At 47.5% G+C, this 11,427-nt stretch overlaps 5 protein-coding genes across 5 annotated transcripts; 2 read left to right on the top strand and 3 right to left on the bottom strand.

The window, feature by feature from the left end:
• Positions 1–433: 433 nt before the first annotated feature.
• Positions 434–2,515, bottom strand: TERG_12117 (uncharacterized protein). The gene has a single exon (XM_047751124.1). The coding sequence runs from the start codon at positions 2,276–2,278 to the stop codon at positions 1,538–1,540; it is 741 nt and encodes a 246-aa protein (XP_047606208.1). The 5' UTR covers positions 2,279–2,515; the 3' UTR covers positions 434–1,537.
• Positions 2,516–2,573: 58 nt separating this feature from the next.
• Positions 2,574–3,989, top strand: TERG_04222 (rRNA-binding endoribonuclease; the record flags this gene model as incomplete). The annotated part of the gene is made up of 1 exon (XM_003235122.2): positions 2,574–3,989. The coding sequence occupies exon 1, from the start codon at positions 2,625–2,627 to the stop codon at positions 3,987–3,989; it is 1,365 nt and encodes a 454-aa protein (XP_003235170.1). The 5' UTR covers positions 2,574–2,624.
• On the bottom strand, positions 3,981–4,798 carry TERG_04221 (H/ACA ribonucleoprotein complex subunit 3). Its single transcript, XM_047748218.1, has 2 exons — positions 4,526–4,798; positions 3,981–4,450 (listed from the first exon to the last, which is right to left on the bottom strand). The coding sequence occupies exons 1-2, from the start codon at positions 4,648–4,650 to the stop codon at positions 4,348–4,350; spliced, it is 228 nt and encodes a 75-aa protein (XP_047604195.1). The 5' UTR covers positions 4,651–4,798; the 3' UTR covers positions 3,981–4,347.
• Positions 4,799–5,601: 803 nt separating this feature from the next.
• On the bottom strand, positions 5,602–6,003 carry TERG_12116 (uncharacterized protein; the record flags this gene model as incomplete). The annotated part of the gene is made up of 1 exon (XM_047751123.1): positions 5,602–6,003. One exon carries the CDS (start codon positions 6,001–6,003, stop codon positions 5,602–5,604), a length of 402 nt encoding a protein of 133 aa, XP_047606207.1.
• A 983-nt stretch (positions 6,004–6,986) lies between these two features.
• TERG_04219 (chromatin-binding protein RAD9) lies at positions 6,987–11,403 on the top strand (the record flags this gene model as incomplete). The annotated part of the gene is made up of 2 exons (XM_003235119.1): positions 6,987–7,049; positions 7,126–11,403. The coding sequence occupies 2 exons, from the start codon at positions 6,987–6,989 to the stop codon at positions 11,401–11,403; spliced, it is 4,341 nt and encodes a 1,446-aa protein (XP_003235167.1).
• Between the last annotated feature and the right edge of the window lie 24 nt (positions 11,404–11,427).

Genomic DNA, 11,427 nt, shown 5'->3' with positions numbered 1-11,427 from the left:
CCAGAGCCCTAGCGGTGTGACGGTCGAGCCAAAGGCCGCAAGCCACAGAAACTGTCAACCAAAAGGCACTGTTTATCGCTATTCGTGGCCCGGGAGTACGGAGTACGAGAGGAGCTCTATATAAGCGAAGGCTAATGATGCCATTTGTCCCATGGACTTGAGCATATGACCTGGTTGGGAGGATGGCAAAGCGATCGATCGATCGAAATGGCATCAGAGACCTCATCCAAGGTTTCCAGCAGCGTCTCACAGTGCCCTCTGAATCTGGGGAAGGCTGGCGGGAAGAGAGGATCAGGCCTGGGATTTACCATATGGCTATTCAGGGGCTTGCTGATACAGCCAATCAGCCCCTAAACCGCCCTCCAGAAGTGCGCCTTCGATGGGTTTCCTCGGTGACAGGGAGAGGCAGTCATAGGCGGCGCCACAGGTGGGTTTAGCTTAGCCGGCCGCTCCCCAATTTTGAGACTCTGGTGCATAAATATTTACTTAAACCCGGGGAGTACCGTCATCGAAGCTACTCTGGACATATGCTGGCTTTTTCGTCATCCACATAACATTTTGCTCTTAAGAGTCAGCCACTTCCATCTCGAATGACCAGAGACCTTCAGAATTCTATCGCTACAGTTAACAGTTGTTATATCGGTGTAAGTCGTGTGTATAAGTCGGCACGATGACGAAGAAGGTCCCCTCAATCGCCTCCTTCGGCTCTTCTAGCGAGTACCTTTCTCAGTCTCAGGCCAGCCTCCAGCACCGCCCGCGACCCCTAGATGAATCCATCCACCATGAACACACCGAATTCAACCCAGGAGCCTATACCAGACCCTTCTGTGAATTTATGACCAAAAACCCAACCATCTTCCACGCTGTCAACGCTTTCGCCGAGAAGCTTGAGGCCAAGGGCTATATCAAGCTCACTGAGCGTGAGCCCTGGTGTCTCGCTCGCGGGAAGAAGTACTACGTCACCCGAAATGATAGTGCTATCATCTCTTTCGCCGTCGGCAAGAACTACACCCCCGGAAATGGCATGGCTATCGTTGGTGGACACGTCGACGCTCTGTGCACGAAGCTGAAGCCACTCCCGACAGTTCCCAACAAAGCTGGATACGTCCAGCTCGGAGTCGCTCCATATGCAGGTGCTATGAACTCGACCTGGTGGGATCGTGATCTCGGCATTGGAGGTCGAGTTTTGGTTCGTGACCCCAAAACTAATAAGGTCGAGAGGAGACTGGTCAAGCTGGATTGGCCAATTGCTCGCATTCCCACCCTTGCTCCTCACTTCGGTGCTGCCGCCGCTGGACCGTTCAACAAGGAGACTCAAATGACTCCCATTATCGGAGTTGACAACTCGGACTTGTTCAAGGGCCCGGAGCTATCGACCAAGGACTCGTACGGTGGAGACCTAGGCACCGACAACTTTATTTCTACCCAGCCCAAGGGGCTTGTCAATGCGATCGCCCAACAGCTTGACGTAGATCACAGCACCATTGTCAACTGGGAGCTAGAGCTGTTCGATATCCAGCCTGCACAGGTCGGTGGTCTAAACAAGGATCTTATCTTTGCTGGCCGTATCGACGACAAACTGTGCTGCTACAGTGCCCATGAAGCAGTCCTTGCCTCCCCTGATCACATGTCGTCTGGTATTATCAAGATGGTTGGCATGTTTGATGACGAGGAAATCGGCAGCTTGCTTCGTGGTGGAGCAAATTCCAATTTCATGAGCAGCGTCATGGAGCGAATCACCCAGTCCTTGTGCCGTGAAAGCTATGGACCCAACATCTTCTCTCAAACTGTTGCCAACAGTTTCTTCGTGTCCTCTGACGTCACTCACGCTGTCAACCCTAACTTCCTCAACGCTTACCTTGAGAATCACTCGCCTCGTCTGAATTACGGTGTCGCCGTTTCTGCTGATCCAAACGGCCATATGACTACCGAGGGCGTTAGCACTGCGCTCTTCCAGCGTCTTGCCGTCAAGGGCGGCTGCAGACTCCAAGTTTTCCAGATTAGAAACGATAGCCGCAGCGGTGGTACTATTGGACCCATGACTAGTGCTAGAATTGGTATGAGAGCTATTGATGTTGGAATCCCGCAGCTGAGCATGCACAGTATCCGAGCCACTACTGGTAGCCTTGACCCGGGTCTCGGTGTGCAAATGTTCAAGGCCTTCTTCGACCATTTCGAGGAAGTTGACAAAGAATTTGCAGACTTCTAGAAGTCTCACCTTGTTATAAGGAGAAACCATCCTTGTGGAGTTATTTTCCCGTCGATTTCGGTCATACATCTACATTTCAGGATCTCCCTCGTTGGTTTCAGCCTGCCTAAAATAGGCACTTATATTTTCTACAAAGATAGCATAGCTATAGATACTGAATGAAACATGCATAATTATTTACTTAGGGTCCGTTGTCGCTTGATTATTGTCGTCGCTAAGTGACGAGTTGCCCAAATGGGAAATGGTCGAGTGTCGCTGATAAGATAAGCTTAATGCACAGACCCACTTCTATCTTGATATTCCTTATTGATTTTTTTTTTTTTTTTTTTTTTTTTTTTTTTGGGATAACACGCAATATTGCCTTCGCTTATCAACAACACCGGAACAACAGAAGATCTGCTGGAAAGAAATAATCATGTCTGAAAAAGTTGATACCAAAGAGCCGGAGAAGCCTGTCCACACTATAATACTCGATGCCGGACCGCTGATCAAGAACGTCCCTTCAGTCTCAACCCTCCTCTCACAGTCCCACGTCCTCGTCACTACTCCGTCAATAGTTTCAGAAATTCGAGATCCAGAAGCCCGTCGCCGAATAGAAACCCTTTACCTCCCATTCCTAACACAACGGACTCCGAAGCCTACCAGTCTCAAGGTTGTGTCCGAATTTGCTAAGAAAACTGGTGACCGGGAAGTTCTTAGCAAGAATGATTTGGAGATTTTAGCGCTGGCTTATGAGGTGGAGTGCGAGAGAAACTGCGGAGACTGGAGGTTGAGACGAGAGCCTGGACAGAAGGGAATAAATGGGTCACCTCCGGCGCATCTGATCGCGGTAAGGGATGCTGCGAAAGATGGCGAGAAACAGCCGGAACAGCCGGAAATCCAAGAGAACCAGGAGGACATTGAAGAGAACCAGGAGGTGGCAACCACGGTAGAAGAACAACAGCCAGACACCGTGGTAGGAGAAGTCATTCAAAAGATAGAAAATACGACAATCGAACCGAGCCCTGAAGCTGCTCAGGAGGAACCAGCTTTAGATCTTCCAAATGAGGATGCAGAAAATCCCGGTAACGACGACGGCGAGCCTGTCGATGAAGAAGAAGAAGAGGATGGTATACCAATAGATGAATCAGATTCTGATCCCGATGGTTGGATCACTCCCTCCAATATGAAGAAACGACAGATTCGCGATGCCGCACTTGGTACAGCTGCACCGGAGACAAAGGTTATGCAGGTTGCCACTATCACTGGGGATTTCGCCGTGCAAAACGTCCTTCTACAAATGAACCTCAACATTCTTTCACCCAGCAACATGCAACAAATTCGTCAGCTAAAATCCTACGTCATGCGATGCCACGGTTGCTTCACTGTAACAAGGGATATGTCTAAGCACTTCTGTCCCCGTTGTGGACAGCCCACCCTTAACAGAGTCTCTTGTTCAACATCAGGCAAGGGACAGTTCAGAATACATCTAAAGAAGAATATGCAATGGAACAACCGAGGGAACAAGTACAGTATTCCCAAACCTATTGCTGGCACCGCCAATACAAAATGGAGTGGTGTTGGTGGTGGTAAGGGAGGGTGGGGGATGGGACTGATATTGGCTGAGGATCAAAAGGAGCACATTAGAGCCGTTACCGAGGAGGAGAGACGAAAGAAGAAGGGAAGAGACCTTATGGATGATGATTATCTGCCTTCCATTCTAAGTGGAGACAGACAGCGGGCAGGTGGGAGAATTAAGGTCGGAGCTGGCCGCAATGTCAATTCGAGGAAACGGAGATAGAGGTGAACTTTGGGTGTTTAACGGCAGTAATTATGATGATTTACGCATAAGGGTATGATTTATAGATGCAAAAAAGTACGCTTCAATCAAAATACATATTAGTACAGCTTAAATCATAAGAATCCATGAAATTATGCTTCGTAGCATGTTTTTACAACACCGCGGAGCTTCGAAGAAGGAGTTTAAGTCTTAAGTATGAGCTCAAATAGTGTATATCCTATGGGATGCATTTTTATTCCTGACATGCCAAATCCGATATGAATCCCACAAATATAAAAAACGCCATGCGCCTCCGTTTTAAAAGCCAACAATTTCACGATTTCGATTCTGGCAAAGAAGGTAAAAGTTAGCAGACTACTCAATAGTATAATTTCAGCGACTTAGGGCTATTATTGGCCGTCCACGTACCGGCTTGTTGGGTTAGAAGTAGCCCATAACGCTTCTTCAAGGTAACTCGTTGTCTACAGATAAGACGAAATCAGCACATTGCGCAAAGGCCGAAGGATAAATCCACTGCTCATGAACATGCGGCTCACCTCGAATACTTGTCATCAGGAGAGAATCTGGCTGGGTGGGCGGATTTGGTGACCTGGCCGTTGAGGACCTTCTTGAGGGTATAGACTCGCTTGCCCTCCGAGTCGAGTGTGTACATCAAATGCATGCTGCAATGCTTGTTAGATGGTGAAAATAGAGCAGAAATGAGGCATAATTAGTAGTACTCACATTGCGACGGATTCTATACCGGCCCTTTAACAAGTATAAGTGTCTCCAAAGCAGCAAGTTGATCGTGAAGCTCTTCAACACTAAAAAATATAAAAAATTATTCGCAGCCTGGAACTTTGGAGAAAACTTTTGCCGCGCCGCGCACACTAACTAATTAAATCGGGGACAAAAGCTTCAACTTTTCTTTCAACCTCGACAACAGCAACATAACAAAAACAAGACGCTTTTCCTTGACTTATGAAAAGGAAATATGTTCTAGATATGGGAAAGCAGCATATCCAACTTCTGCCCTGTATTAGGACTTATCTTGGGCTGAAGAAAGCCATTATGGAAGTGAGATGAGAACGGAGCGACCCATCTCTAGATCTTTCTGTGAGTATACCCTTCTTCTACCAAAATCCTTAATGGATTAGGATGGACTAGAAGAATTGCACCGTGCGACGATGATTACAACTATATTCGCTACCTAGATCATCAGCACTGATTTCTAGCTGTTGTCGATGATGGTGCTTTTGTACTACAACGGTATCTGAGTCACACGCTGCAATTTTCGAAAATTTTGGTCCCTCGCACTCCACTCGTTATTGCCGGCTATGATGCTAACAATGTGGTGTCAAGAATACATAGGTATACATTACGACCACGGTCTCATGGCATCTTCTACCTCAGAACTGAAGACCGTTTGTCCGGAGAAATCGGATTCGCACAATGGAGCAGCTAAGGGTCGACCTCGGCGGCCCAATTATAAACACATTCATCGGTTTCCTCTACCTATAACTGTTCACCCATTGCCCCCTTTAATACCGCACAACCCCCTTTCACTCCTCAGTATTGCCCTCTCATATCTCACCTTCTATATATCTCCGCCTCAGCCAATAACATGCTCAGCTTATTTTGACGCTTCCACCTCTTCCATCCAAGTTACAGATTCCAAGACCATCCGTATATTATGGGAAATGGGTTTCTTTGGTAAAGGTAGCCTAAGTAGAAGCGAGCCGTCGTGGCTCGAACGCGAGAAAAAAAGAAGAGGGCTTATTGGCCAAAGCACAAGCGAAGAGGCAACAGGGATGAGGCGGGTAGAGAGACGACAATTCAAGCTGGAGAGGGCAAGAAGGGAGAAAGAGGCCATTGCTGAACAACTCAGAGCCGAGAGAAAGTTACCAGACGGGCCAGCATCAGATAAAAGTACATCGGCCTTAGATGATGGAGCAACTCGGGAAATGAAAACTGCTGAAGGCAGTACATCTGCACCAAATGATGAACTTGCTGGAAAGACGGCTACCAGTCGCATCAAGTCTGTTCGTTTCTCACCTACGGTTGAAGTGGCAGATATAAATGACGATGCTGAGGTAGAAGATGAAGAGCACCTTCAGCTTTCCAGTGAAGATGCTTTCTTCCTTTCATACGGCCTTGGTGTTCTTGAGGTATATGATGATACCAGAAGCGCAATCCTTAAACCTCAAGCACTCCTTGCCTTGCTCCGTCAGCATTCATACTTCCCGCCTCGTGCTCCCTCTGCGGCGCCCGAACCGGACGACCGATTCATAGTTTCATACGTTGCATATCACCATTTCCGCTCCCTCGGCTGGGTTGTTCGGTCTGGAGTCAAGTTCGGTGTCGACTTGCTTCTCTATAACAAAGGCCCAGTCTTTTCACATGCTGAATTCGCTGTTAATCTTCTCCCGTCCTACAGCCATCCGTACTGGAAAGAGACTGAAGAGAGACGAGAGTATGTGGCTGCAAAGTTGAACCATACGTGGTGGTGGCTTCACTGCGTAAACCGAGTGCAAGCCCAGGTTAAAAAGAGCTTCGTTATGTGCTTTGTGGAGATCCCACCACCTTCAACAGATAGCAAGCCTGACGAACAGGATATTGGAGAACTCTTGAAGACATATCGGGTCCGGGAACTGGCCGTCAAGCGGTGGGTGCCGAACCGGAGCCGTGACTGATTGTATTGATTATATTGGATTTGTATCCTTACTGCATACATGACCGAGCAGCCTGTATTAGAAATGTAAATCACTCGTCTTCAAAACTAGAAACATAACCATGTAACGATTTGCCCTGGCTGGTGTTTGAAATATCTTATACTTCCCCCTGGTTCCCAAAGCAGTAATATTGGATAAGTCAGCGTCGCGCGTTTCGTTCGCGTGGGAAAAAAAGCATCCTTGCACCAACCGCGAAGCTCCGAGATTCTCGTGAATCTGCGACTCCGAAGAGCCACATACAAAACGGCTTGTCTGATCGTCTGTCTTTCTCAATTATGTGTCTGCAATGGAAACCCAGGAAGACAGTCTTGACTTGACTTACCTGAGAAGTGCAGCCTTGGGCATTAACGTGAGTGCTGACAATCCCTGTCTTCTGCCTAGTTAACGACCACGGATTTTCATCTTAACTCCCAGTTTTACTACAGGAATCCCAGACCTCCTTGAATAGACAGACTGCTTTCGCTATTACGCGGCTTACATCGACAGCTGCGGGCTATGGTTCACTCCTTGAGTATGAAATGCTCAGCAACCAGTCTTTGGCTGTTGCAGAGAAACCTGCCAACTCCTCGTCCTCGAGTGTCATACAACAATCTGGGCAATCGCTCTACAATACAGCCATGTCAAACACGAAATCTTCGGGGGTTCAACGGTCGAATACTACGCTAGAGGTTCAGGATAGGGAAATATCTCCTTCCGGAAGCGCCTTGGGGGACACCCAGCCCGTATCTCAGTCGGTATATGAGGGTTTGTTAAATGGCAAAGATATAGAGGGCGATGGCAGCCCATCGGAACGACCGTTTATAAATGCCATTGAGGCAGCAGAGGGAGGGACCACGCAAATGACGCTTCATGAAGGAGATACAGGACATGTAGACTTGTTTTCTGATACTGATATCATGGCGGATGCTGCCAATCCTGATGAAGGTCGTGGCTCGCAGGCCTCTGTCTCGGGTCCCTCCTCTCCGACACGTTACGAGCCATTCCCAGAATCACAACGATTCAATACCAACACCCCAGCAATTCATCATGGACGTATGTCGAATCTTGCAAGCACTACCACACCATCAACCCTTCGGAACCCTTTTGGCCCAGACAATAAAACCCCCGGGTCTGTAATGGCTTTAAGTCAGCTGTTCAATGCAACCCAAGCCACCTCGTCCCCATCTACTCATATGCCTCGTTTAGAATTACCATCTGATATGCCATCACCAAATATTCCAATCCAGCGGCCAATGCGCAGCACCGTACCTTTCTCACCAAGTTTTCTGGGTTCATCCATGTCTCGCCCTGACCCAATTGAACCGGAAGCAAACTATATATCCATGAAAGAATCACAAGCTGATCGAGAAAAACAGCTATTGAAACTGAAATCTAGCTCGAATCTTGTTAATGGGGATGATGATCTATTCCAGGCCGAAGAATCTGCCATTGAACGCCGCATACGCCAAATGCAGTCTAAAAATGAAGTCAGAAAGCAGTTTGAAAATATCAAAGCTCCTGCGAGGGTGTCCACTCGCAAAAATTCCAAGCGAGATGTTTCATCCCCACCACCTCTGACTTCACCTCATACTACCACCAGCAGACAAAAAGCTCTACAGTCTGTAATGGAAGACAATGGCAGGGAGGAAAAGGTTCTTGACACTGACCGAGGCGAAGTTAGTGAGGTTGAAACTGAGCAGGAGGATGTTTGTATGATTCAACCGCTTCGCAGCTCTCAGCGGACTCAATCCTTTGCGGAAGAGGATAAGGAAAATGTTGACAGCGGTCCAGTTCAACATTCAACTCTCGCTGTTAGCACTCATAGTGCGCTTTCAAGTGTCTTAGATCTCGATCAAAGTCCATCAAATAATCGCCGATCAAATGCTGGAGGACTTCGCTCTTCCGCAGAAACGAGTTCTGCTCAGGCCATATCTAATACGAAGCGAGGAGGACGCCCGCCATGGGTCTCCCAGTCAGAAAAGAGTGGAAATCCTCGAGAAGCTGCTCTTAAACTAGGCACTTTACGGAAAGGAGAGGAAAATAATCCCCTAAGCCGTAGAAGCACGATGATTGAGACCGAAATGGAGCCCAGAAAACTATCAGAGCAAATACCTTCATCACCTCCACTAAAAGCCATCAGCAAAATTATTAACAGCCAGCCTGATGAAGAGCATGGCTCTCCAGACTCGCAGCCTTCACCGTCACCATTACCGAAAACAATAAACCTAAAAAAATATTCAACACCTCATGATCGTGATACTGATATACCCACTCTTAACAACGGATCCTCCATAACCTCTCGAGTCTTCGAAACCCCTTCCCAGTCTGCCCCTGAAAAGGGAAATTTCTCGCGAGCAATATCTGAAACTAGTTCCACTGGCAAGCGGTATCATTTCGTGAAATCAACCAGTAATACTGACACACCTGCAGAATCTGACGATGGTATAGACGGTATAGATGAGGACAATGATCTTCCTGATACACCACGATTCAGAAACTCTGCAATATTGAAATCGCTTGGGTCTCAAGAACTGGCCGCCTCTCGCACTAATCGTCGTGTCCAAACAATTCTATCTAGCCCCAGTGGCCGACAGCGGAGGAGTATGACGGCTATTGCCTCAGATGAGTCCCCACGTCCTGCAGTTTCCGACATCCCCATAAACGAAATTCGCCTACTTAACACTGATGATCGGATTTTTCAGTCAATGATGGCTACGGTTGACTCGCCGATCAAAAGGAGACGCGGAAATGATGGAAAAAGAATCCAGGAGATTCTTCAGAATCGTCAGCACAACCTAACTAACGATCAGAACAATGTTATACCAGCATATAGGCCTATTTCACCCATTGGACCAATCGATGATGATATCCCTAAGACTCTTCAACGGACGACCAAACAGCTACACGAACCTTCAAAGCCCTGTGCTGATGTAGATACGAATGATATCTGGGATTTTCAGCCATCCCCTCAAAGGCCAGTAGAGAAACCTGAACCTACGCCATCTACCGGCCTTCCCATCCTTCGGAAGAAGGCGCAGAAAGCAGAAGCGCCCCATTCTCGGAACAGACGCACAGTTGTCGACGCCGTCGTTATTCACATTCCATCTAATCCATCCTCATCTACACCACTTGAACCACTCTCACACACCCCCAGCTCATTCTCTCTCCCAGCCCATACAGAGAGAAGTGATCCTATCCTCGACTTGAATAGTGATACGGGAAAGCTGGATGAGAACGTCATTGCTGCAAATCATATTTTTGCCTTCTTCAACGGTCGTCCAGCGGGATATTACCCAGCTGTTTGTTTGGGTTCTAGTGATGGCGTTACTAGTCAGCAACTCCTTGTCCGTTTTGACGATTCCGAGGAAGTGGAGAAAATCGACATTCGAGGAGCCAAATCCTTGGAATTGAGAATTGGTGATATCGTTAAGGTCAATCATCCGGATATACCTAGAGCTCCGCATTATGTGATAGGATTTGGAAGAAAACCGCAATCTCCTTCAGAAGGTGCAGAAGTGAGCGGTTGGGATAGGCAGATGTGCGATATTTATGGTCACACCACTGTCCGGTTGAAACGGAAATTGACTAAGATGGTTCCCAAGGGTAAAATTCCCCAGGCTATCACTGTGCCTATATCTAAGATATATCTGGATCAAAATCTATGGTCTCGATTTGGAGAACGCCCTTACTCCACCGAGTCACTACCAAAGAATCCACAGGCAGCTGTACCTCAAGCAATGGAACAAAGTATGCATACTCGTGGCACCCAAGCTGAACAGACTCCGGTTGTTGAGCCAGGCAGAGCTGGCATATTTTCCGGTATGACTTTTGCTCTTTCCTACACTGGAAATGAGAAGAGGGGGAAACATATTGAATCTATGCTATCTGAAAATGGTGGGACTATCCTCAAAAATGGATTTGACCAACTGTTTGAAACGTCTTCCTGGGAATTAATATTGCCCACTGCCAAAGATGAAGAGCTTCACACCGAAGGGCCTTTAATGCTGACCCAACGTGCTAAGGAAATGGGCTTTACCTGTTTGATCACAGACCAACACTCACGGCGCGCTAAGTACATGCAAGCTCTGGCTCTTAATCTCCCTTGCCTCGCCAGCCAATGGGTATTTGCGTGCATCGAGAAACAGGAGATCGTGGAGTGGGAACCATACCTCCTTGCTGCAGGATCTTCCATCTTCCTTGACAACGCCGTCAAGTCACGAATTCTTAGACCCTACCATCCTTCTGAATCCAAATTTTTGGATGTCTTCACTAACCGTCCAAAGGTCTTCACTGACCAGTATATGCTTTTCGTGATGGGACGCAAACAGGTAGCACAGCAACGACAGGCCTATGCATTCCTTACTTGTGCATTGGGTGCAGAACACGTTTATCCTGTTCAAACTCTCCAAGCTGCTCTTGACATACTATCACAAGCTGACGAACTGCATCCCAAACCAAAAGGCTGGGTACATGGGCGCAGTAAATGGGATTGGATATATGTTGGTGACGAAAGTGCGGCAACGGCAGCTCGCTCGGCTCTGTCTAAGCTTCCGTCGACCATCTTGAAACCTCCATCACGAGGCCGTGCTCGATCTGTTAAGCCATTTCGAGGGCAAGATGGTAACAACGGGAAGAGAACAAATGGAAGTGTTATAAACATTAAAGTTTTGGATAACGAATTCCTTTGCCAAATTTTGATTCTAGGTCGATTGTTTGAGAGATAGCTGCGGTTATTCTTGAAATTCAGA

This window comes from Trichophyton rubrum, assembly GCF_000151425.1.
Source record: "Trichophyton rubrum CBS 118892 genomic scaffold supercont2.4, whole genome shotgun sequence".
In the NCBI taxonomy this organism is placed as follows: domain Eukaryota; kingdom Fungi; phylum Ascomycota; class Eurotiomycetes; order Onygenales; family Arthrodermataceae; genus Trichophyton; species Trichophyton rubrum.
The sequence above is the reverse complement of the archived record's forward strand: the minus strand, read 5'-3'. Positions and strand labels throughout refer to the sequence as shown.

Excerpts from the sequence above, each read along its gene's own strand:
- TERG_12117 (XM_047751124.1), bottom strand. The coding sequence starts at position 2,278 with ATGTATGACCGAAATCGACGGGAAAATAACTCCACAAGGATGGTTTCT.
- TERG_04221 (XM_047748218.1), bottom strand. The coding sequence starts at position 4,650 with ATGCATTTGATGTACACACTCGACTCGGAGGGCAAGCGAGTCTATACC. Across the intron at positions 4,451-4,525 it reads CCTGATGACAAGTATTCGAG|ACAACGAGTTACCTTGAAGA; the intron begins GTGAGCCGCATG and ends TCTTATCTGTAG.